The sequence below is a fragment of the Rattus norvegicus genome, chromosome 12 (assembly GCF_021556685.1).
Source record: "Rattus norvegicus strain SHRSP/BbbUtx chromosome 12, alternate assembly SHRSP_T2T, whole genome shotgun sequence".
Classification (NCBI taxonomy): domain Eukaryota; kingdom Metazoa; phylum Chordata; class Mammalia; order Rodentia; family Muridae; genus Rattus; species Rattus norvegicus.
In genome coordinates this window covers 29,327,110-29,352,362 of record NC_141545.1, presented here as the reverse complement: position 1 = coordinate 29,352,362, position 25,253 = coordinate 29,327,110, and the positions used below count along the sequence as shown (strand labels likewise).

The 25,253-nt window shown below is 50.0% G+C and overlaps 1 protein-coding gene across 47 annotated transcripts in view; it reads right to left on the bottom strand.

The window, feature by feature from the left end:
- The window catches only part of Gtf2ird1 (GTF2I repeat domain containing 1), a 106,673-nt gene that overhangs the window by 14,491 nt on the left and 66,929 nt on the right, over nucleotides 1-25,253 (bottom strand). For 26 of the 47 annotated variants that reach the window (XM_087577697.1, XM_087577707.1, XM_087577709.1 and 23 more), the window contains 13 exon segments: nucleotides 24,799-24,824; nucleotides 22,601-22,709; nucleotides 21,130-21,167; nucleotides 20,571-20,651; nucleotides 19,884-19,973; nucleotides 16,495-16,542; nucleotides 15,732-15,797; nucleotides 14,233-14,416; nucleotides 12,695-12,744; nucleotides 12,447-12,503; nucleotides 9,734-9,817; nucleotides 7,137-7,320; nucleotides 6,036-6,064 (listed from right to left, as the gene is read on the bottom strand). In XM_087577697.1, the coding sequence (XP_087433823.1) occupies nucleotides 6,036-6,064; nucleotides 7,137-7,320; nucleotides 9,734-9,817; nucleotides 12,447-12,503; nucleotides 12,695-12,744; nucleotides 14,233-14,416; nucleotides 15,732-15,797; nucleotides 16,495-16,542; nucleotides 19,884-19,973; nucleotides 20,571-20,651; nucleotides 21,130-21,167; nucleotides 22,601-22,709; nucleotides 24,799-24,824 (1,046 nt within the window). 47 annotated transcript variants of the gene reach the window in all.

Below are 25,253 nucleotides of genomic sequence, written 5' to 3'. Positions count from 1 at the left end.
CAATTTCTCAAAATTGAACTTGAACTGGGAGGTTGACTGTGGGGTGTCCTAAATTAAACTGGGATTTGGCTGTAGCCCCTTGGAGTGCTCAAGTTTCTGGGTAGCGGGTAGCCAACACAGAGACCTGCCAGGCTTACATCTGGAAGACGTAATCCAGGCTGCAGAGCCAGCTCTCTAAGCCTCTGGCTGAGACCTGTCTGGCCTTGGGCTCCACACTAAAGACCACACAATCCTGCTTCTGTTTTATACATGAGGGCACTGATGCTCAAAAGAGCTGGGGCTGGAGAGATGGCTCAGCGGTTAAGAGCACTGACTGCTCTTCCAGAGGTCCTGAGTTCAAATCCCAGCAGCCACATGGTGGCTCACAACCATCTGTAATGAGATCCGATGCCCTCCTCCGGTGTGTCTGAAGACAGCTACAGTGTATTCATATACATTAAATAAATAATATAAAAAATTAAAGAAAGAGCTGGCTTGCTGGAGCCACACAGGCTTCCTGTAGCTCTGCCCTGCCTGTGCGGACCCCGGTGCACCCCACTTTTCCCTGAAAGCGCACTGAAGCTGCACCCTGGTGTCAGAGGTTAACAGTGCTGCTATTGTGTGTCTGGAAGTGGGTGTCTGCTCCTCTGGCACTGGAGTTACAGGCAACTGTGAGCCATCTCTGAGCCACCTCTGGTCCCTATGATCCAGTCACTTATAGCCCAGGCTAGCCTCAAACTTACTTATGTAACTGAAGCTCGCCTTGCACTATTCCCAGGTGCTGGGAAGACAGATGCACGTCACTACATCTTGCGGGGAAAATGACTGGCTGTTTGGAAGTCACAAGTAGGCAGCAAAGGGGAGAGGATCCGTCACCTCTTGTGCCGTGGGAACGGCTCTTCTCTTCCTCCTTTGCAGCAAACCACGGAAGAATATTCTCTCTGTTAAGTGACTCTCTAACCTCAGCTTGAATGCCTCTAGTGACAGGGAGCTCACTACTTACAAAACTTCTCCCTCACCCCAGGCTTCTCAGACCTAGGCTTTTAGGTTATTTTTCCATCTTTATTTTACCCCCTTCCTCATCAGCCAGTCCACCGCTTTCTACTTCTAGATTTTTTTTTCCTTTTTTTTCGGAGCTGAGGTCCGAACCCAGGGCCTTGTGATTGCTAGGGAAGTGCTCTACCACTGAGCTAAATCACCAACCCCTCTACTTCTAGATCTTAATATCTCACCTCTCCCTCTCCCTCTCCCCCCCTTCCTTCCTGGTTCTTGGCTCCAGCTTTCCCTTCAGTAGGCCACCTGCCCCAGGTAGAAGCTGGTCACCATAGCTACCACCAGAACATTCAAATCTGGCATCATCTGGGAAACAAAAGGTCTGAGGTCTGAAAACAAAACCCACATCCAACCTGGTGGCATGGACCTGTAATCTCACAGGATCCCAGGGAGAGGACTGTAAATTCAAGGCTAGCCTGGGCTACACAGTGAGACATTGTCAAAGACACACACAGAGCTGGGTGATGGTGGCTCACACCTGTAGTCCCAGCACTTGAGAGGCAGAGGCAGGTGGATCTGACTGAGTTCAAAGCCAGCCTGGCCTACAGATCCAGTTCTGTGACAGAGAAACCCAGTCTCAAACAAAGATAGACAGACAAACAGGAAGAAAGATTTCAAGCTGGCTGGGGATGTGATCCTATTGGCAGAGTGCTTGCCTAGCATGCACGAAGTCCTGGGTTTCATCCCGGGCCCCGCACAAAACGGCATGGTGTGCACACTTGTGACCCCAGCACTTTGGATGTAGAATGGGGGTGGAAGAGTCGGAGTTTAAGGTCGTCCTTGATGTCCAGTGAGTTCAAGGCCAGCCTGGGACACCTGCGACATTCCGTTTCAAACAACCATAAGGAAGCAAACTCAAGATCCTGGAGTCCAAGTTCATGGCTGTCTCCTCGCTCTGCATGGAAAATGTCACCTCCCTACTCCGGATGGGAGTCTGGCTTGGCACGGGAGAGAAAGACTCCACCCACCTGCAGGTCACCACTGTATGGATTTGGAGAAACTAATTTGCACCCACTTTTGGAGGATTCCCACAGCACCCGCTGTTCTCAGAGTCCATATAGCCCTGCCTTTCTCTTTTCCCTCCACAATACTTATTAGTCCTTCCCTCAGCATCTCGCATTGTTCCCGTGATTCCTCTGGGATTATGCCTCCATCAGTCTCTCCCCACAGGGACCTCCCCAGCTGGGGGACCCTTCCAGATACAGAAGAGACTGGACTGCGCCTGGTCCCAGCACCTTTCCTTGACATAAGCTAAACTCAAATGAGACAATGCCGCCATCTGAAGGACTATAGGCAAACTGGTAGAGCATTTTCTTAATTGGTGATTGAGGGGGGAGGGCCCCGCCCACTGTGGTACTTCTGAGGTGTTTATGAAAGCAGGCTGAGCAAGTCAGCGGGGAAAGGCAGTAAAAGTGTTCCTCCAGGTTCCTGCCCTGTCTTCCCTCAGTGATGGAGGGTGTCCTGGAATTAAAAGCCAAAACAACCCCTTTCTGCCCGAAGGTGTTTTTTAATCACGGTGTTTATCATAGCAACAGAAAGTCTCAGACAAGAGTGGACTAGCCTGACATAATATAACACATGTCTGTTATCCCAGCACCATGAGGTGGACGCAGGGGGATCCTAAGTTTAAGATGAGTCTCGGTTAAAACACCAAGTTCTGGGTTGGCCTGGTCTACTCCACAAAAAAGCAACTGGGATTGGGGTGGGGGTAAAGAGATGGCTCAGGGGTTAAGAGGGTTGGCTGCTCTTGCAAAAGAACAAGGTTTGGTTCCTAGGGTTCACTGTAGCTTTCAATCATCTCTATGTCCAGTTCCCTGACCTCCACAGACACCAGGCACACAGGCAGTGCACACACACACACACACACACACACACACACACACACACACACACAAAACAGTCAAACAGATAAACAGCTCCCCCAAAACACTGCAGCGATAACCACAAGAAACGGACAAAAGCCACGCCTAGGGAGATAAAACTCAGTGAGTAAAGAAAGCTCAGCGAGTGAAATGCTTTTCTGGAAAACATGAAGACCTGAACCCCCACATCCTTGCAAAAAGCAGGGTCAGGAACCAGCCAAGTAGCTTGCCTGGTGAAGACATCTACTTGCTTCTAAGGCCGAAGACCTGAGTCTACACACACACGGGAGAGACAGCTCAGTGGTTCAGACCTGAGAGGACCTGAGTACAGTTGTACAGTTACCAGGGCCAGAGCAGCTCACAGCTGTAACTCCAGCTGCAGGGGATCTGGTGACATCTTCTGGGCTCTGAAGGCATTGCGCTCACAAACAGGTTTTTTTTTTTGTTCTTTTTTTTTTTTTTTTTTAAAGATTTATTTATTTATTATATATAAGTACACTGTAGCTGTCTTCAGATACACCAGAAGAGGGCATCGGATCTCTTTACAGATGGTTGTGAGCCACCATGTGGTTGCTGGGAATTGAACTCATGACCTCTGGAAGAGCAGTCGGGTGCTCTTAACCGCTGAGCCATCTCTCCAGCCCTTGTTCGTTTGTTTTTGTTTTGTTCCTTCCTTCCTTTCTTTTTTTTTTTTTTTCCTTTTCTTTTTTTGGGAGGTGGGGACTGAACCCAGGGCCTTGCGCTTGGTAGGCAAGCGCTCTACCACTGAGCTAAATGCCCAGCCCCCCTTCCTTTCTTTCTTAAAAGCTATGAGTGATAGTGTGAGATTGTAATCCCATCACTGGAGAGGCAGGGACAGGAGGATGTCTGGGACTAGCTGGTCGGCCTAGCTTCAGGCCAGTGAGAGATACTATCTTAAAAAAAATAATAACAACAATAACAAAAACAACAATAAAAATGCCAGCTCCATTTGTTCTATGGCCTCTGCACATGCATGTGTGCACACCCACCCATTCCCCACTTTCATTCACACACACACACACACACACAACACACACACACACACACACACACACACACACACAATTTCAAAGTTCTAAAACCAGAGCCAGATGCCTTTAATCCTAGCACTCAGGAGCCAGAGGCAAGTAGATAGATCTCTGTGAGTTCGAGGCCAGCCTGGTCTACAGATCAAGTTCCAGGAAAGCCAGAGCTACACAGAAAAACCTTGTCTGGAAAAACATAAAAAACAAACGAAAAATCCTAAAGCCAAACCCTATCAATCAAGTAAATAAACCAGTTTGTAAACCGGGCGATTGCAGACGGGACCCATGTCATTGCACCTAGTGGTCAGGAGGGGGCGACAGAGAGACACGCAGCAGGATCAGCGCTTTAGAACAGTAAAAGTAAGACTTGGCTCCCGCAATAGGGAAGTCCTTTCCTTTCAAATATCAGCCAGGCTAGGCAAATGCTCTGCGACTTCGAGAAATTTCCTTAAACTCTAGTCTGTGTTTCCTCCTAGGAAAAGGTAACCAACCCCAGAGTGGTGGCCCACAACTGTAACCTCAACGCTCTGGAGGCTGAGGCAGGAAGGTCACAAATTTGAGGCCAGTCTAGAATACATATCAGGAGGCTGTCCCCAAAACGAGTGGGTTTGGAGGTCAGGGAGAGACAGGGGAGCTGTAGGGGGATTGACTGACTTATTTACTCTCTGGGTTCCCAGCCACACTTCCTGGATCCCAGAGGGACAGGCGCAGCAGCACCCAGCAGTGACATCAGCTTAGATGTGTCAGGGTTGGCCACTGGCTAGCGTCTGACTTTAGGCTCTCAGCCTGGGTCCAAGAGGCCCGCATTTACAAACTAAGTCAAGAGCTGGGGTGGGAGGTGGAGGGGAGGAGCTTGCTACGGGACCAGGCACACAGGCTGGGCCACGGTCAGTCTAAAGGGAGGGACTTTCTAGATCTCTGACTGGTGGAAAGGCAGCCTCTGTGTTCATGAGTACTGACTGCGTTGTTGTCCCCAGCTTCCTTCCTGAGGAAGTACTCATTTCCCCCATGGTCTGACTGCCAGCTCTGGCTCAGCCTCTGGCCTCACCCAGGTCTCTTTCCACAGTGGGCACAGGATCCTAGAGTCCACCCCATGAGCTGCTGCAGCAGGTAAAATGAGTCCAGGGGCTTTTATTGTTTTGTTTAAAAAATTATTTTTTCAAGATAGGATCTTGGGGGCTAAGGATATACCTGATCTGATAGGTTCTTGCCTAGAATGCATAAGACCCCAGCAACTCATAAATCAGGCTTGGTGAAATACATGTAATCGGAGCAAGCTTGACATAGCCACGCCCCCAGTCCCTCCCTGGGGATTCCAGGCAGGGGCTCTACCACTGAGCCACGCCCCCAGCCCCTCCCTGGGGGATTCTATAGAAGTTCTCTATTTGGTTTTTGAAACTATGTTTCTCTGTATAGACCAAGCAAACCTCAAACTCACAGAGATCCACCAGCCTCTGCCTCCTGAGTACTGTGTGCCGCTGTGCTCAGCTTTCTTCATTTGAGAAGGTCTCTCACTGGCCTGGAACTTGTTCAATAAACCGGGCAGGCTACTCAGTGAGTTCTAGCAATTCGAAAAGCTCCACTTCCCTGGCACGGGATGACAAACTGCACCACTACACACAGCTGTGGTTTGGCTTTTTTTTTCCCTACCCCATGCACCCCTACACAAAGCTTTATATGTGGGTTCCTGGGATCAAACTCAGGTCCTCTTGTTTGCATAGCAAGTACTTTATAGACTATATTATCTTCCCAGGTCCCCAAACCCTCACATATCCCCTCCAAGCCCCCTGCACCCCATGACAACATTCAAATACACTTGGCATCCATTTCCCCCACGCCCTGAGTTAGCTGGGTCTCCTGGAGGTTGTGGGGACCCTGGCACCACTGCAACCTCTGACTGTGGCTCCCATGCTGTCTTAATGGGCTCTCTGGGCCTTAACACCAGGGGATCTGCGGGAACAGCAGAGCAGTACCCAGGTCTGGTCCTGAACCAGGCAGTATCTCACGATGGACTTGGCTTTGAGTTCCCAGAACTGTGCATGGAGCCCTGTCCCCAACACCAAGTACCTCCCAAACCCACACGAGTGCCACTTACCAGGCTTTGGGATGAGTCCTTGAAATGGCCTAGAAGGGAAACAGAAGTGAGCTTCAGGGAAAAGGGATGGGGACAAGATTACCACTAGGTACGTCGTGATACTAGTTTGCCAAGGAATCAGTAACAAACGCCCAAGGCTCTTTTCAGACATTAGCATTTGTTCGACTCTGAGAGAGGGTCTCACGTAAGCCCAGACTAGCCTTGAATCCCTATGCTGTAGCCAAGGTTGACTTTGAACTTCTGATCCTGCCTCTACCTGCTGAGTGCTGACATTACAGGTGTGCACCACTACTCCTGGCTTATGAGGCGCCGGAGACGGAACTCAGAGCTTCGTGTGTTCTAGACACACCGTGAAACCAACCAGGTCACATCCCTAGCTTGTTTTGTCTTTTGCTCTAAAGGGTCTAATTATGTAGCCTGGGCTAACTTTAACTCATAAGCTTCTTGTGTCTGTTTCCTGTGTGGTGGGATGAGAGGCTCGTTTTGGGATCTGTACCGTTGTGAGTGTGTGCACTGGGGGCGGGGGGGGGGGGGAGGAGAAGGTATTTCTTGTTTATGTGCACACACGCAAGCCAAAGGTCGACCTCCAGGGTCTTCCTTAATCAGCCGCCTACACTTCTTTGTTTCTTTTTTGAGAAAAGGGTTTTCCCCAAACACAGAGCAAGTCATTTAGCTAGACTGGCTAGCCAGCAAGGCCCTGGGGGCCTTCCTCTCTTTCCCATAGGTCATGGCGGCGTAACAAGTACATGTAACCTGCTTACACGCCCAGAGTTTTGCATGGGTACTGAGGTGCATCCAAACGTAGGTCCTCATACTTGCTCAGTAAACACTTCCCCACAAAATGGACTCCTGCGCCCACAGTCTACATTTCCACCAGATGTCCAGGCCATGTAGGTACATGGGACTTTTGCTCCATCAGGGGGCTGGGTTTGCCTAAGGGGCTGCTGTGGGGCATACAGTTAGAAGAGTGCCCAGTCAATATGAGGGATCCCCTATATCTGGTTTGGTCTATAAGTGCTTCTCCAACACCCCTGCTATAGAACTTCTGGAGCCGGTTCCCAGTCCCAGCCAGTCTAGTCCGAGTTCGTCCTCATCAAGTACCTGGTGACGGTGAACTTGATCTTGTCAGCCACAGAGAGGATCCTTTCCAGGTTCTGGGAGCCAAAGGTGCAGGGCTTGCGGAATGGGATCCCGGGGGGCAGGCCTTCGATGATTACCGAGCCTGGATTGCTTTTGATTCGCTTGTAGGGCACCTGCACTGGGTATTTGATGCCCAGAGCTTCACCTGGATACGAGAAAGACAGTTGGACCAGTCAAGAGCAAGGGGTAGAACAGGGTGTAAAGCAGGAGGGTGGGGGCTCCTCTCCCAGAGGGCACAGGCCCTTTGTGGAAGACCGGAGAAGCTGTACATGGATAGAACTCGGAGGTGAATAGATATCCTATGCAGAGAGTTTCTGGTGGGAATCCACGCTGGGTGGGCCTCGAATACATGGTTCCTGGTGCTGGGTTTAAGGCAGCCAGGGCTGTCTGCTTTCCAGGGACCACTGTCTAACTGGTCTCAGGTCTCTTCCCTTCTTCCTTTCCCTCCACTTCTTCTGAGACGTGGTCTTATTTTGTAGCCTTGGCTGGCCCGGGACTTCCTATGTAGACCAGGCTGGACTCAAACAAAGATCCATCAGCCTCTGCCTCTTAAGTTCTGGGGTTAAAGGCATGCACCATCACGCCTGGGTCTTCTATATGCAAAGTTGATTAATTAATTAAATGTGTATGGGTCTTTGGTCTGCATGTGTGTCTGTGTACCATGTGCACGGCCTGGTGCTTTTAGAGTCCAAAAAGGTGTATCAGATCCCAGGACTAGAGTTACAAGCCCTTGTGAGTGACCACGTGGGTGGTGAAAATCAAATGTAGCCAATGCTCCTCTTTTATTTATTTATTTATTTTTTATTTTTTTCGGAGCTGGGGACCGAACCCAGGGCCTTGTGCTTGCTAGGCAAGCACTCTACCACTGAGCTAAATCCCCAGCCCCGCCAATGCTCCTCTTTTTTTTTTCTTTTTTTTTTTTTAAAGATTTATTTATTTATTATATACATGAGTACACTGTAGCTGTCTTCAGACACACCAGAAGAGGGCATCAGATCCCATTACAGATGGTTGTGAGCCACCATGTGGTTGCTGGGAATTGAACTCAGGACCTCTGGAAGAGCAGTCAGTGCTCTTAACCTCTGAGCCATCTCTCCAGCCCGCCAATGCTCCTCTTAATGGCTGAGCTATCCCTCCACCCTCACCAGCCATTCTCTCTCTCTCTTTTAAAGATTTATTTATTTGATATGAGTACACTGCAGCTGTCTTCAGACACACCAGAAGAGGGCATCAGATCTCATTACAGATGGTTGTGAGTCACCATGTGGTTGCTGGGATTTGAACTCAGGACCTCTGGAAGAGCAGTCAGTGCTCTTAACCGCTGAGCCATCTCTCCAGCCCCTCAACCTCACCAGCAATTCTTAAGGTTTTTTTTGTTGTTGTTTTGTTTTTTTGAGGCAGGGTCTCATGTAGTTCAGACTGACTTCCAACATGCTATGTAGCTAAGAAGGGCTTTAAATTCCTTCCTCCCTCCCTCCCTCCCTTTCTCCCTTCCTTTTTTGATTAAAGGTGTGTACCACCAGGGGCTGGAGAGATGGCTAAGCGGTCCCAGAGGTCTTGAGTTCAATTCCCAGCTATCACATGGTGTCTCACAACCATCTGTAATGGGATCTGATGCCCTCTTCTGGTGTGTCTGAAGACAGCTACAGTGCACTCACATACATAAAATAAATAAATCTTTAAAAAAAAAAAAGTGTGTGCTACCACCTCCCGTCTGGTTTTGAACTTCTGATGACAGGTATCTACCATCGTACCCAGTTTATGTTGTGTCATGGATGGAGCCCAGGGCTTCACATGCTAAGCAAGCAGTTTATCAACTGAGCCACACCCCAGCCTCTATTAGAGTTTTAAATGACATCTTCGCGCGCGCGCGCGCGTGTGTGTGTGTGTGTGTGTGTGTATACATCCCGAGGTGCACACGGTAGAGGCAAGAGGGAGACACTGCAGTTGTCGGCTCTCTCCTTTCATTACGTGGGGTCCAGGAATCGAACCCCTGTCATCAGGCTTGGCAGTAAACACCCTATGCCCTGTAGCCACCTCGCCAGCCTGCATCCACACACACTTTCTATTTGTCTCTCAACAAAATCGTACTCTGTAGTTCATGCTGGGCCCGGAACTCAGAGCAATCCTTCTGCCTCAAGCGATGAGGTTACAGGTGCACACCACCAGCCACATCCCACTAGGGTCTGCTTTCCGTGACACCCTGCCTCCAGTGCATGGCACATAGTAGATGTTCAAGAAATATCACAGATCTGGTGGAGATGACTCGGCACGCAAAGGTGGCTGCCGTCAAACCGGGCAAATCGAATTTCATTCCTAGGACCCACGTAGTGGAAGGAAGAAAACAATCCTGCAAATCTGACCGTGTTTGTGATAGGGAACGTTCGTACCCACTTACATGCCTGTACGCACAATAAATAGACTTAAAAAAAAAAAAAAAAGAGAGCGAAGAAATACCTAAAAGATAGATCAACCTCTTTGCCAAACGTGAAGTTGGCACAGGTAGGGAACTGTCCATGCCCACCTCTCCCTCCACCTGACCCCTGCCTGTAACTCACCGTATTTCTTGTTAAACAGGTCTTGGACTTGTTCCCTAAGCGTGTTGGCGATGTCGATCCGAGAGAGTCTGGTGTTGTAATTTTCTGCGAAGTGAATACAATTACGGACAGAGGCGATTACATTAAAAGGCACTTGGTGACTTTTACAGGAAAATGATTTCCTAATTACAGGGAGCTCCTTGTCTGGCAATTAGCAGATCTTTGGAGTGGGCCCCTCAGAGTCCTTCAGAGCCAGTCTTCGTTGAGACTCCGTGTGTGTGTGTGTGTGTGTGTGTGTGTGTGTGTGTGTGTGTGTGTGTGTGTGTGTTTTGATTTCCTGGAAGGACTCACACTGTTTCGACAACAGCAATGAAATGAAATTAAGCTAATTGTTGACATTTGAAAACTAACAAACGAATAAACAAGCCCAGAGGTGAGACACCGCCGAGAGGGGGTTTCTGTGTCCTTAGCTGTGTGGGAGTTGCAGTGAAGTCTTCCAAGAGTTCATAAGAGAGAGGGCCAGATGGGAGTGTCCACACCATCAGTAGCTATTGATTATTTGGTGGCACGAGAGATGAAGCCTTGCAGATCACACAGAAATACTCTACCACTGAGCCACGCCCCCAGCCCCTCACTGGGGGACTCTAGGCAGGGGCTCTACCACTGAGCCACGCCCCCAGCCCCTCACTGGGGGATTCTAGGCAGGGGCTCTACCACTGAGCCACGCCCCCAGCCCCTCACTGGGGGATTCTAGGCAGGGGCTCTACCACTGAGCCACGCCCCAGCCCCTCACTGGGGGATTCTAGGCAGGTGCTCTACCACTGAGCCACGCCCCCAGCCCCTCCCTGGGGGATTCTAGGCAGGGGCTCTACCACTGAGCCACGCCCCCGGCCCCTCACTGGGGGATTCTAGGCAGGTGCTCTCCCGCTGAGCCACGCCCCCCGGCCCCTCACTGGGGGATTCTAGGCAGGGGCTCTACCACTGAGCCACGCCCCCAGCCCCTCACTGGGGGATTCTAGGCAGGGGCTCTACCACTGAGCCACGCCCCCAGCCCCTCCCTGGGGGATTCTAGGCAGGTGCTCTACCACTGAGCCACGCCCCCAGCCCCTCCCTGGGGGATTCTAGGCAGGGGCTCTACCATTCTGAAGTAGCTTTGATTAAGGACTGCAATGTATCAGCATGTTACAACTGCATGCACCCTTGACCTCAGAGAGGTTACCTCCTGCCCTGGCCTTAGGAGAGAAAGGGTATGGACCGCAGGGGAAAGAGGAAATGACCTCTGGTGCTTCATATGCATTCCTGGTGACATTCTCAGCCTGCCAAGGGTCTGGCTGTAGGAATCTACAGAGGGTGAGAAACGCCTAACAATTTCCCCTTCCTGTAGAATGTGGGAGGAGTGAGGGGCTGAGGTGAATGACAGCCAGTCCCCGGATTTGGTTCCTACCTCTGTGAGCTCCTCTATCTCCAGCATTGGCCACTGCTGCCTCTCTGAACTCCTTAGAAGTATGGCGACCATAAAAGGGTCACTTGGTGACAGTCATCCTGGGGGATTCACCCCAGCCATGCCCTCTAGTTCTCTAAGTGCAGCACTCATAGGATGTGCTAGGATCTCAGTTGCATCCCTACAACAGGGATGCTGTCTGGCCTCCCACACAAGGAGCACGCTCTGTGGTCCAGCTACAAGCCCTCCTATAGCATTTCCCCATGTCCCACCGCTTGCCTTCCTGCCCACCTTTCTGGCTCTCCACGGCCCCCATCCACTCCTCAATTTCAAAGCAGTAAGAACTACGTTGTGGGATATTTGATCACACTTCAAACTCTTGAGACTGTTATTTACTGGAAAAACTTAGTAGTTGGTGTGTGGCCTAGCCTTAGCATATACCTTGAATCCGAGAGCTTTCTGCTTGAATATTCGAAACAGGATGAAATAAGGTTAACCACAGGTCAAGGGGCGGAGCAAGCAACCAGTTGTCAGGAAGTGAACATAGAGAAAACCACAGAGAGTGAGGGCGTCGGGAGGACTGAGAGAGAGAGGCACAGGCAGTAAAAGAGACCATCTTTTACTCATTTTCAATTTATGTGCACTATTTTATGAGCACCGAAGGGATAAATAATACCTCTTTATTTTATGTGCATTGGTGTTTTGCCTGCATGTGTGTCTGTGTAAGGGTCTCAGATTCCCTGAAACTGGAGTTACAGACAGTTGTAAGCCACCATGCGGGTGCTGGGAATTGAACTCAGGACCTCTGGAAGAGCGGCCAGTGCTCTTAACCATTGAGCCATCTCTCTAAATCCTTCAAGGAGGATTTTTGAGAAGGTGCGAGAGAGGGCATTTGTGCTAGGACATCGGCTGAGGAGGAAGGTCAGCTGGCTGCTTTCTCTGCCTCTCTGAGGCAGCAGGCTTTCACCACAGCCTCTGGCTCCCAGGTCTTCACTGGTAAAATCAAACCATTAAGATTTTTTTTTTTTACAAGAAAAAGCACACATCACAGCTGGTCGATGGACGAGTATAGAAAGGTAGACTGCTACAGTCAGAGTAGACAGTGCAGGAGCCCAGTGCCTGGCTGTCCCCCTATTGGCAGCCGGACTCTTAACTCAGAGACACCAGTCTGGCTACAGCGCCCAGTCGGGTACCCTGGAGCCATGGGTGGAATCCAGTCTCATTCCACTTCCACGGTCTCCCTTCCCCCTCTAAAGCTTCTCAAGGTCACGACCCTGGAATGCCTAAACTTACCTTGAAGGCCCTGTCTCTTCGGGGTCTCGTCCACAAGAGGGTCCCAGGAGTCCCTCTCTGGGGGTGGGGTGGGGAGAGAAGGCAGGTGAGGAGGGAGCACCTGGGGTCCCAGGTGGCATTGAGGGGGCAAACCCGACAGGGGCAGTGGGGAAATGCCTAGGGTAGGGGTAGCACTGGGGCATCAGGCGGGGGATGGAGAGACTTGATGACCTCCCACACCCACCTGTGTCTCCCCCATGCCCAGGTACCTTGAGTGTCCATAACAGGTTCTTTGACACCGTCAGTGAGTAGTTCGGGTCTAGAAAACATAACCGGTGCCATCAGTGAGGTTTGTCCAAGCACCCCAGGGCTGTGTAGCCAGCACCTCCGGGCCTCAGTGTACAGATCTGTGCAATGGGCTTCCATAACCCCGACCAACATAGAATTAAGGCCCTTGGTAGACTGCAGGAGTCATCCTGTAGACAGGAGCTGTCAATAGCTCTGAGCACTGAGAATTTCTCCAAATCCTGGACTAGCGGATGCCCTGTTTTGGACTTCATCCAATCCCTACTGCCTAGCACACACAGCATGTATGTGTGGGTGAATGACTATCAGGAAAATGATGTGTATGTTTGTACACACACATGTGGAAAGGTGCATTAGAGGTCAACGGTCAACTTCTGGTATCTTAGTATATATGACCTGGAACATACTCTGTAGACCAGGCTGGCCTCTGTCTGAGTGCTGGGATGAAAGGTGTGCACACCACTGCCTGGCCACTTTAACTTTTTGTAAGTTCTTTATTTTTCTTTTTTCTTTTTTTTTTTTTTTCCCGGAGCTGGGGACCGAACCCAGGACCTTGCGCTTGCTAGGCAAGCGCTCTATCACTGAGCTAAATCCCCAACCCCAAGTTCTTTATTTTTTTAATTATGTGTTACGTGTGTGACTGTGTGTATGTGTGTGTGTGTGTGTAAGAGAGAGAGAGAGAGAGAGAGAGAGAGAGTGTGTGTGTGTGTGTGTGTGTGTGTGTGTGTGTGTGTAGTGCCTGCAGAAGCAAGACAAGGGCACTGGAACCACTGGAGCTGAAGTTAAGAGGGGGTTCTGAGAATCAAACTCAGGACCTCTTACCTCAGGTTAAGGACAGCAAGAGTCAGTTCTCTCCTTATACCACGTGGACCCAGGACTGAATGTAAGACTTCAAGCCTGGGGCTGGAGAGATGGCTCAGTGGTTAAGAGCACTGACTGCTCTTCCAGAGGTCCTGAGTTCAAATCCCAGCAACCACATGGTGGCTCACAACCATCTGTAATGGGATCCGATACCCTCTTCTGGCATGTCTGAAGACAGCTACAGTGTACTCATATACAAAAATAAATAAATAAATCTTAAAAAATCCAAAAAAACAAAAAAGACTGCAAGCCTGGAGGCAAGCCACCTGCCAAGTCATTTGTGATGGTTTGTATGTGCTCAGCCCAGGAAATGGCACTATTAGGAGGTGTGGCCTTGTTGGAGTAGGTGTGTCACTGTGGGCATGGGCTTTAATACCCTCCTCCTAGCTGCCTGGAAACCAGTCTTCTCTTTGCGTCCGGTACAAGATGTAGAACTAACTCTCAGCTCCTCCTGTACCATGACTGCCTAGACGCTGCCATGTTCCCGCCTTGATGATACTGGACTGAACCTGTGAACCTGTGAGCCAGCCCCAATTAAAGGTTGTCCTTATAAGAGTTGTCTTGGTCATGGTGTCTGTTCACAGCAGCAAAACACTAAGACACTATGTATCCTTGGCTAGGCTGGAACACCCACCCTTACCTCTTAATGACAAACTGGATACTGTTGCTGGCTTCCAGAATCTTCCTCAGCTTGGCAATCCCAAAGCAGTTGGGTCTTCGAAGAGAGATGCCTTCAGGCAGTCCCAGTACGAAGAGCTCCTCTGGGTGCATCAGGAACTTGGAGTAGGGCACCTTGACTGGCTCTGAGGTACCAATGGCTTTGGCTGCAAATACATGGCTGCCGTAAGGCAACCTGGAACCCCAATCCCTGCCCCCATCTCTCTGGGCAAGCTGCAGGTGGCAGGGCTTTAGAGACAGCACTCAGCCAAACCCTATAAACTTGCCAGAGGAGAGAAAACTACACCTAGCTGTCGGGCAGAATAAAAGTCAGGATTTATCTGGAGGCATACAGCCCAGGAATGCGAACCCCCAAAGCCACTCTTCACCCATGCCTTCATAGCGTAGAAACCTGAGTGTAGCTGGGATGTGACTGCTGCTCTTGCTGACTGCCCTAGAAACCCCTAAACCGTCACACAGCTCCGTGGTATTCCCAGATCTAGGACGAACCATGTCTGAGGCTCGCTGACTCTGAGTAGCCTGGTGCCTTGAGCTGGCTGAATCATGGCTGTAGCCAATGCCAGATTTCCTTGTTTGTAAAATGGGTCTTAGGGTGCGGGGACTGAGTGAGGAAGGTGTGAGAGAGCGTGTGAGAAGCTAGCCCCGGGCAAACTCAAGGAGATGAAGAAAATAGGCTTCTTTAATCTTTTGCTCTTTCCTGGAATCTTCCTTGTTTTATTGTAAGGCTGGGGATGGAATCCAGGGCATTATAAGTGCTAAAAAGCACTTTACATCTGAGCCTTGCCCCCAGCCCCTCACTGGGGGATTCTAGGTAAGGGCTCCACCACTGAGCCACACCCCCAGTCCCTCACTGGAGGATTCTAGGCAGGGGCCCTACCACTGAGTCATGCTCCCAGCCCCTCACTGGGGGATTCTAGGCAGGGGCTCTACTACTGAGCCATGCCCCCAGCCCCTCACTGGAGGATTCTAGGCAGGGGCTCTTCCACTGAGCCACGCCCCCAGCCCCTCACTGGGAGATTCTAGGCAGGGGTTCTACCACTGAGCCACATCCCCAGTCCCTGACTGGGGGTTCTAGGCAGGGGCTCTCCCACTACACAACATCTCTACCTCTCATGAGAAGGTCATACATATTGGCTCCCTACCTTAGAGCCATGCCCCTGGTGGATTCTAAGAAAATACTGTACTACTGAGTCACACCCCCACTTTTCTGGATTCCAAATTTCTAGGAAGGCCTGCTGTAGCTACCCACCAGGCCTGTTGCTGAGGCTGACTGAAAGCACATGAGCCAGGGAATAATCTGGAGGGAGAGTGTGGACCAACAGGTCAGCAGGGTGGGATCCTTTGCCGGAGGCTGTTGCCATGGGGGAACTATATGGACCAATCACTTAAGTGTTCCCATCCTAATGGTGGCTCCCAGCTCTGTGTCTGTCTCTGTCCTAGAGGCATGTCTTCTCTACTCACCATATTTTGTGTTGAACAGCATTTCCACCTGCTTCCGGAGGGGCCTGATCACATCACCAGGGCTCTCTGGAAGGCAAAGGCAGTGGGTTGAGTTTCCTGGGTACAGAAACTTGGTGCTTAACTTACACCCCAGCTCTGGAGGTATCAGAAATGACCTTGTAGTGAGACTCTGGAACGGAACAAGGAAAAAGGCGGCTCTACCCACGCTTGTACTTTCTGCACTTTGCATACCTAGGTAGTGGGTGCAAAGCAAGCCTGTAATTTGCATACACTGCCACCAGGGGGCAGTAAACGCTTCCTAATTACAGGTATCTGCTGCATAGCGAGCTGGGTTCTACAAAGGGGCATTCATCTCTGACAAGAGGCTGTTTTATTCTAGAAAGTAGACACGCTAGTGATAAACTGTATACTTTTACCACCTACACCATATTTTGCTCAGCAGAGAGAGGAAAAGCGGTTTTCAGTTTTTCTTGGAGTATTTTCTATACAGAAAGCCAGTTTTACATACTGAGGCCTAAGAATCCTTCTTAGGCATGGAAGGCAGCTAGATACCTATATGTAAGCCCAAGCTAGAACTTTATTCTGAGAGATGCCTGTCAGTTCTAACACACTCTAGAACTTTCTTCCACCTGGTACAGCTCACATGGGTCTCCCAACCCAAATAAATTCAGGGTGTTGGAGAGAGATGGAGTAGAAGGGAGAATTTCTTATAAGGCTAGAGTAGACACGGAGAGAGAATTATGGGAGACAGGCAGGGCCTCACCTTCTGCCGGCCTCTCTTCTTGCCACGGTTCCTCACTGGGGCCTTTGTCTATGAGAAAACAGAGACCGTTAGGAAACACTGCCCAGGGAGCTCAACTAGGGGAGTAAAAGCCAGGCTAGAGAGCCTCAACTCTGAGGGTGAATAGATTGTCCCCAAAGGGGATCAGGACACACATATGCCATTCAAACAGAAACTTATAATCACCGTCCACGGACCCCTGCAGGAACCAGCCTCCAATCACCATTGTGCTCTAGACACCAGGAAAGAATAAGAACAGGGTCCATTCTCCTGGTGTGATGTAAAAAGGTGACACACCAGGATTCGGTGTGGGGAGGCCCACTCCTGTGATCTTAGGAATGCGGAGTCTGAGGTTGGAGGCTTCTGAGTTTGAGGCCAGCCTGAGCTGCACAGTGAGACGTTTAAAAAAAGAAGAAGAAGAAGGAGCTGGAGATTAAGAGCACTGACTGCGGGGCTGGGTGGGGATTTAGCTCAGTGGTAGAGCGCTTACCTAGGAAGCGCAAGGCCCTGGGTTCAGTCCCCAGCTCCGAAAAAAAAAAAAAAAAAAAGAACCAAAAAAAAAAAAAAAAAAAAAAGCACTGACTGCTCTTCCAGAGGTCCTGAGTTCAAATCCCAGCAACCACATGGTGGCCCACAACCATCTGTAATTGGATCTGATGCCCTCTTCTGGTGTGTCTGAAGACAGCTACAATGTACTTATATATAATAAATAAATAAATCTTAAAAAAAAAAAAAAAAAAAGCCAAGAGTCTGCAGCACAACTCAGAACCAGTGCACTTGTCAAGCACGCATTGGGCCTGGAGGCCTAGCACCAAAAAAAAAAAAAAAAAATACATTACAGACAGGAGCACACTCTTGTATGATAACAGTAAAAAGGCCGTGTATTATGGCAAAAATCCCACAGAGGAGGGCTATGGATTGCAGGACAGCCTGGTCTATGTAGCAAGAACTTGTCTCAAAAATCCATGGCGATGCACGCCAGCTGGGATGGTTGGTTTTAATGGCTGACTCGACACAAAAAAAAGTGCTTTTCCACGCACGGCCGTCTCTCCGACCTCTGTTCTTTGGTATTTTGAATCGCCAAGGTTAGACAACTTCAATAAGGATTCCCTTAAATCTAATCGGCCTGTGGCCATGTCTAGGGAGGACTTATACTGATTATGTCAATCAAACGTGGGTGGGAGGAGCCAGACTGAAAGGGCGTGGCCACAACCCCTGGGTCTGGGTCCTCATCTGTGAAGCAGCAAGCAATAAGCAGGAATCCCTTCTCTCCGCTCCTGACTACAGATGTGAGTGATGCTGACAGAGGCTGAAAGGCCTGACCCCCTGCAATGACGAACTGCAGACTGTAACCGGGCCTCAGTGTGAGTCAAATAAACCCTTCCCTCCCCCATGTCGCCTTTTATCAATGTGATAAATCTCAGAATTAAAAAAAAAAAAGAAACACACGCACGCACGCACGCACGGCTGAGGGAGGATGCAGCTCAATTGGAGAGCGCTTGCTTGGGATGTGTAAGGGTTTGGTACATAGCACACCACAGGGTTATCTGTCTAAGATAAAGGAGAACTTCCCGGGGCTGGGGAGATAGCTAAGCGATTAAGAGTTTACTGCTCTATGAGGAGCGGAGCTCAGTTTCCAGCACCTCTATCAGTGGGCTCAGAATTGTTTGTAACTCCAGCTCCAGGGAATCTGACATTCTCAACTTTTAACACCCAAAACGGGGCTGGAGAGATGGCTCAGTGATTAAGAGCACTGTATTGCTCTTCCAGAGCACCTGAGTTCAAATCCCAGCAAACACATGGTGGCTCACGGCCATCTGTGATGAGATCGGATATATAATATATATATCTGATATATAATAAAGGCATATATATATATGTATATATATATCTTATATATAATAAGGGCTTTTTTATTATTAAAAAAAAATCCCAACAACTCTTGGGCCCTCATTATTTTGAGAGGTCTATTCTCATAGACCTCTGGCTGGTCTTGATTCTTTTTTTTTTTTTTTTTTTGGTTCTTTTTTTCGGAGCTGGGGACTGAACCCAGGGCCTTGCGCTTCCTAGGCAAGCGCTCTACCACTGAGCTAAATCCCCAACCCCGGTTTTGATTCTTTTTTTTTTTTTTTTTAAATATTCTTTTTTTTTTTTTTTTAAAGATTTTATTTATTTTATCTATGTGAGTAGCTGTCTTCAGATACACCAGAAGAGGGCATCAGATCTCTTTACAGATGGTTGTGAGCCACCATGTGGTTGCTGGGAATTGAACTCATGACCTCTGGAAGAGCAGTCGGGTGCTCTTAACCGCTGAGCCATCTCTCCAGCCCCCCGGTTTTGATTCTTTATGACCAAAGCTCACTTACTAATCCTCTTCACCTCTTCCCAGGCTCTGGGATTATGAGGCGTGTGCTATGACACCCAGTGTATGTGATGCTGGGGACGGAGCCCAGGACCTCATACAGGCTCACGCAAGCGAGCAAACAACCAGATTCCTAGCACCTTTGAAAAAGAAGCTTTGGGGTTGGGGATTTAGCTCAGTGGTAGAGCGCTTGCCTAGGAAGCGCAAGGCCCTGGGTTCGGTCCCCAGCTCCGAAAAAAATGAACCAAAAAAAAAAAAAAAAAAGAAAAAGAAGCTTTAATTGAATTTATTGTATTTGTTTACATGTGTGTGTGAGGAGGGCATATGCATGCCAGGTAATCGTGTGGTGGTCACAGGACAACTTCGGGGTGTCTATCTCGTTATATCCTGGGAGTCTGAGGGACTAAACTAAGGTCATCAAGCCTGTGTGACAGGTGCTTTAACCGGCTGAACTGACCCTAACCCCCATTTTTGGTATTTTGAAACAGGGTCTCCTGTAGCCTAGGGTGGCCTAGAACTTGCTATGCAGGGAAGGATGACCTTGAACTTCTGATCTTCCCGTCTCTATCCCAGCAAGTGCTGGGATTAATGCTCCACGATGTTTAGCTTGTTCAGAGAGTTATGTTCATGTGTTAATTTTTCACACCCGGTGATGCGAGGCATGGAACCCCGCCCCTCGAACAAGGTATACGCTAGTGGTTGGCGCCTGACTACCTGGATATCCTGAAACTTGCTCTGCAGACCTGACTTGCTTTGAACGCCTCAAAATCTGCCTGTCTCTGCCCCCTGAGTGCTGGGATTAAAGGCGTGTGCCACCACTGCCCAGTTCCCCAAAACATCCAATCAAGTACAAATATTTCAGAATCCAAGTCACAGACGTGGATGGTCCCACACACCCCATGTGTTATCTTCTCCAACAAAGGCAAGGGCTTCCTGACCCACTTGTCCCTCCCCGTGGCTCCCCAAGGTAGTAGGTTCCCAGTACGGCCAGCCCCAGCCCACCTCTTACCAGCCGGCATTTCCATCCCATAACCGGAATCTTCTGAGGGTAGATGCCCAGGTAGTGAGTCAGTCATCTCCTCAGAGGTAGGTGAAGGATCTGAAAGGAAACTATGAATCAAGGAGGGCGAGTTTTACATGTCCCGCCCATCATGGTCCCTTAGCGATCTCCATGGGACAGCCAGGCAGGGGTACAGATCAAGATTCTAAAAGATAGCCACGCCGTCAGAGGTGGTACAGCCTATGACCTGATGACCTGAGTTCTCAGGAAGGTGAAATAGGATTGAAAGCCTTAGGGTCTCCCTGGGCTACAGAATGGATTCAGGGAGTTGATGATATCCTATCAGAATTGAGAGCCTATCTCAAAATAAAAAGTGAAAAGAGCCCCTGCCCAGAATTCCCCAGTGAGGGGCTGGGGGCGTGGCTCAGTGGTAGAGCCCCTGCCTAGAATCCCCAGTAAGGGGCTGGGGGTGTGGCTCAGTGGTAGAGCCCCTGTCCAGAATCCCCCAGGGAGGGGCTGGGGGCGTGGCTCAGTGGGAGAGTCCCTGCCTAGAATCCCCCAGTGAGGGCCTGGGGGCGTGTCTCTGGAGCAGAGCACTTGTCCTAATGGTGTCTCAGGCAGCAGAGCAGCACAGCTTCTGCCAACATGTCCAGCCAGAACAGGAACCCCGGCAGTCCTTGGACGTGTGTCCCTTACCTGAGACAGTAACCTGAATAATGTCCAGCTCCTCGGGCTCGATTTTGATAGGCCTCAACATTCCTATCTCTCCTGAGGTTCCTGCAAAGAGAACAAGAAGGACCCAGTCAGGCAAGGGCACGGACATGCCTATATAGAGGCGAGACTTTCTAGAACATTCTCACATCTGCGAATTGATAGTGAACAACCAGGAAAAGTCATTGGACCCTTGGCTCCTGCCCAGACCCAAGAAAGCCTAGATGAGCCCTTGGACAAACTCAAGCCAAGCCAGGCTCCTCTAATGTAAAGAGCTAACAGGTCCGTGGGCTGAAGATATGGTGCTTATCTGCAGACCCAGGGTAGGCAATAGTGATGCCAGGATTTGGTTGCTATCTCCTCCCGTCCCCAGAGAGTTCCCAGCATGCTCTGCTGCTTCCAGTGCGAGGCTTGGGGCAGGGCCAATGGGTAGAGAATTATCCCAATTATTATTGTGGGTTCACAGCCTGGGCTGGTTTCCGTCTGGCCAACCCCCAGTCCTGCGGCCACAGAATATACACATGGGAGTCCCGCTGCTTCTCACCTGGCCCACAGTCTTCAGAGACGCTGCTCATGTCTGACCTGAGGAGAGGAAGGTGCAGAAATGACCCTGTGTTGACACTGTCCTGAGACACTCTGCCCAGTACAGCTCTGTCCACATTTCAAAAACCAGTCCCCAAATCAGAGTGTGGCAGACCCTGGTTACGACCTCAGGACAGAGACAGACACAGGAGGTCTGCTTCGAGTCCAAGAGAGTCTGCCTCAGAAAACCAAACTAAGAGGGTGGAGAGAGGGCTCAGCAGTTAGAGGCTTGCTGCTCACGCAGAAAAACCAGGTATAGTTCTCAGCACCCACACAGTGGGCTCACAACATCCCTAACTCTAGCTCTGGTGTACCCAATGCCCTCTTTTGGGTCCTTGGGCATCTGCACTCATAGGGTGTATAAACACACACCACATACACACACATATGCAAGTAGAATAAAAATAATCCTAAATCAGGTATGGTGGCTCACGACTTTAATCCCAACACTTGAGAGGCAAAGGCAGGAGGATCTCTGTGATCCAGAGACCAGAGCCAGGCCTACATAGGAAGTTCCAGGACAGTCAGAGCTAAGTACTGAGAACCGGCCTCAAAAGGTGTCACAAATAAATAAGAACACCACGCATCCTGGACCCATGCTTTCCCAGAATGCGGCTCACTACCCTATGTTAGCATCAGGCACAGCTTCCCAAGGCCCTGGCTCCTGCCTCCTCCCGGCCATGTCCCCACTGTCAACTCCATCTTCCCAGCCAGCATGCATTCCAAACCTCAGGGCCCGGCTGGGTGAGTTTGGGGGGGTCTGAAGGCTTAGGAAAATAGCTGGATGGTATTTAGAGGGGGATTAGAGACTGCAGGAATTCTGAAAGCAAGACCTGGGACGTGGGCATTCTAGAATAAATGACTGCCCTCATTTAATAAACAAAGAACGAGGAGGGGGGTGGAATCCACAGGTCTGTCCACCCTAGGTGGGTGCTCTACCACTGAGCCACGCCCCCAGCCCCTCACTGGGGGATTCTAGGCAGGTGCTCTACCACTGAGCCATGCCCCCAGCCCCTCCCTGGGGGATTCTAGGCAGGGGCTCTACCACTGAGCCACGCCCCCAGGCCCTCACTGGGGGATTTTAGGCAGGGGCTCTAATGCTGAACCATACCTGCAATCTACATGGCCAGATCTTGTCCCTCTCCGTTCACAGCATTGGTTGGGGATTAGGGTCAGTGAGTGGGCTGTGCGTTGTACACAGGACAAGCAGTGTGAGGAACCAAGGAAGGTCCCCAAGGTAACTGACACTTGAAATACCTAGTCCTCCGTGTTCTCTTGTCCCACTTTGTCTCTCACTGGCCTGGAAGACATATATTTGGAGTCCTCATGCAGAAACCATGTGCCCGAGCGGAGTGACGGGGACCAGCCAGGCCTCAGCCCTTCTTATACTGTGCAGAACAATGGCCTAACCCAGAGCAGAGGAAGGACCTTACCAAGCAGTCCCAGCCAGGTCCAGCATGCTGTCCCTACAGACTTCTGTGGCAGTGTCTTCTGGTGGGCTAGCTGGCTCCAGCTTCATGGGGTCTTTGGTAAACTTGTTCCCTGTGAGAAGAATGGGGCTTCAGACAACGGCTCTTCAGTCAAATGTGGTCGGCACACACCTGCAATCCCAATATTCAGGAGCTAGCTTGGGCTACAACAGTAACCCCTAAAGACAGCCTCTGGTTGGTAGGAGACACCTGGGCAGTGGCTTCTCTGGGACATTGCTCGGGGCATTCCTGGGAGGGCGGGGTATGCATTTGGTCTCTTCTTTGGGGCTGTGTCTGAAACAGCCAGGAATTCATCTGTCTATACTCTGCCCTCATTCTAGAAGGACATCCCTGCCCTCTACCAGGACATGGTAATGTAGGAGCCTCGGGGGGAAAGGTCACACCGCTACCAGGTTTGTCCCATAGGGTCATTTTCTCATTTAATAAAACCATGAACTAGAAGGTAGGTATCACCTTAAAAAAAAAAAAAAAAAAAAAAAGAACAACAACAACAAACAAAACACAGGATTTCTCTGGGTAGCCCCGGCTGTCCAGGAACTTATTTTTCGGACCAGGCTGGTCTCAAATCCAGTGATCCTCCTGCCTCTGCCTCCCAAGTGCTAGGTTAAAGGCAGGCACCACCACTGCCCTGCTACCTAACTCCTTTATCATCTCCATTTCACAGATGGGGAAACTGAGGTCTACAGGCAATGCCCAAGGCTAGAAAGCTGCCAGGTAGCGGAGCTGTTAATAGGGCTCAGGCTCAGGCACATCATACCCCCAAGGATCTGTGAGGCTTCTGGTGGCTGAGGCATAATTGATATCTTCTCTCTATAAGGCATGACCTGCTGTCATGGCAGACACTTTGGAACCACAGTGTCTAAGGGAATCGCCAAAGCCTCACTTCTCTAGCAGCTCAGAAGCTTTGTCTGTGGAGTGGGATCAGACCCGTGTCTGCACGTGGCTGAGGGTGAATACAGTGCAGATGCCTGCAATCTCAGAGAACGAATATAGAACCCCAGCCTCCACAGAAAAAGATGCCATGATGTGCGCTCATATCGGAGATTAGGGGGGCAATGACACAATCAGTGAGCAATCTGTCCCCCAAAAGAATAACGTAGAGAGCGATTGAGGAAGGCACCCAGTGTTAACTTCTGGCCTCCACATGGAAATAAACACACACACAGGCACATGTATGCACACACACACACACACACACACACACACAAGGGCACACAAATATTTACATGTACACACACAAACCTGTGCACTCATGTGCTCTCACGTGCACAAACACACACACACACACAAACACACACACAGGCACATGTACGCATACATACACAAGGGCACATGCATACACACACACACAGAAACACACACACACGCGCACACACACAGAGGCACATGCATGCACACATACATAAGGGCACATGCATACATACACATACACATGGGCACATGCATACACGCACATACCCATGGGCACATGCATGCGCACACATATACACATGTATGTACACACAAGGACAAACATACACAAGGGCACATGCATATATATATATATACACACACACACAGGAACATGCATGCACACATACACAAGGGCACATGCATACATACACATAGGCACATACATGCACACACATATACACATGTATGTACACACAAGGACAAACATACACAAGGGCACATGCATATATATATACACACACACAGGAACATGCATGGACACATACACAAGGGCACATGCATACACACACATACACATGGGCACATGCATACATACACATACACATAGGCACATACATGCACACACATATACACATGTATGTACACACAAGGACAAACATACACAAGGGCACATGCATACACACACACACACACACACACACACACACACACACACACACACACACCACACACACCCCAACATAAACAAAAGAACAGGTAGTTCCGAAAGGAACCTGGCTATGTGTTTAGCAAATGGTATTACTGTTTTCTCCAAGGAGACTCTAAACTCTGTAGGGTTCCAGACTCTCAGTCATCGGGATCCCAGAGACCACATAAAACCCCAAGATGTAGAACAGTATGGACTAAAGGTAACAGGGTCAGCTCAAGCAATGTCCAACTCCAGAACACACCTGCTGGTACCCACTTACCTGTGAAAATGCGCTCATCGAACATCCTGGGAAGAGAGGAGAGAGAGCATGAGAAAGGTGCAGGCCGGTCCCTTCAGAGATGCCACAGGTGCCACCAGTGTGGCTCTTAGAGCCACAGACTAGGGCACAGGGATTGACCACCCATTCGGGCAAGAGTCACCTTGCCAACCTGATGTGACTGAGAATCACCACGGAAACAAACCTCTGGACAAGTCCATGAAGGGGTTTCTAGATTGGGTTGATTGAGGAGGGAATATCTACCCTAAATGTGGGTGGCACATCCGATGGGCTGGGGTCCTGGACTGAATCAAAAGAAGAAAGACAGCTGAGAGTCAGTGTTCACCTCCTGATTGGGAATGCACTGCGACCTGCCACCCCACACTCCCGTGCCAACCTTTCCGCCATGATGGACTGCACCTTCAAACTGGGAGCCCAAGCCTTTCCTCCTTAAAAAG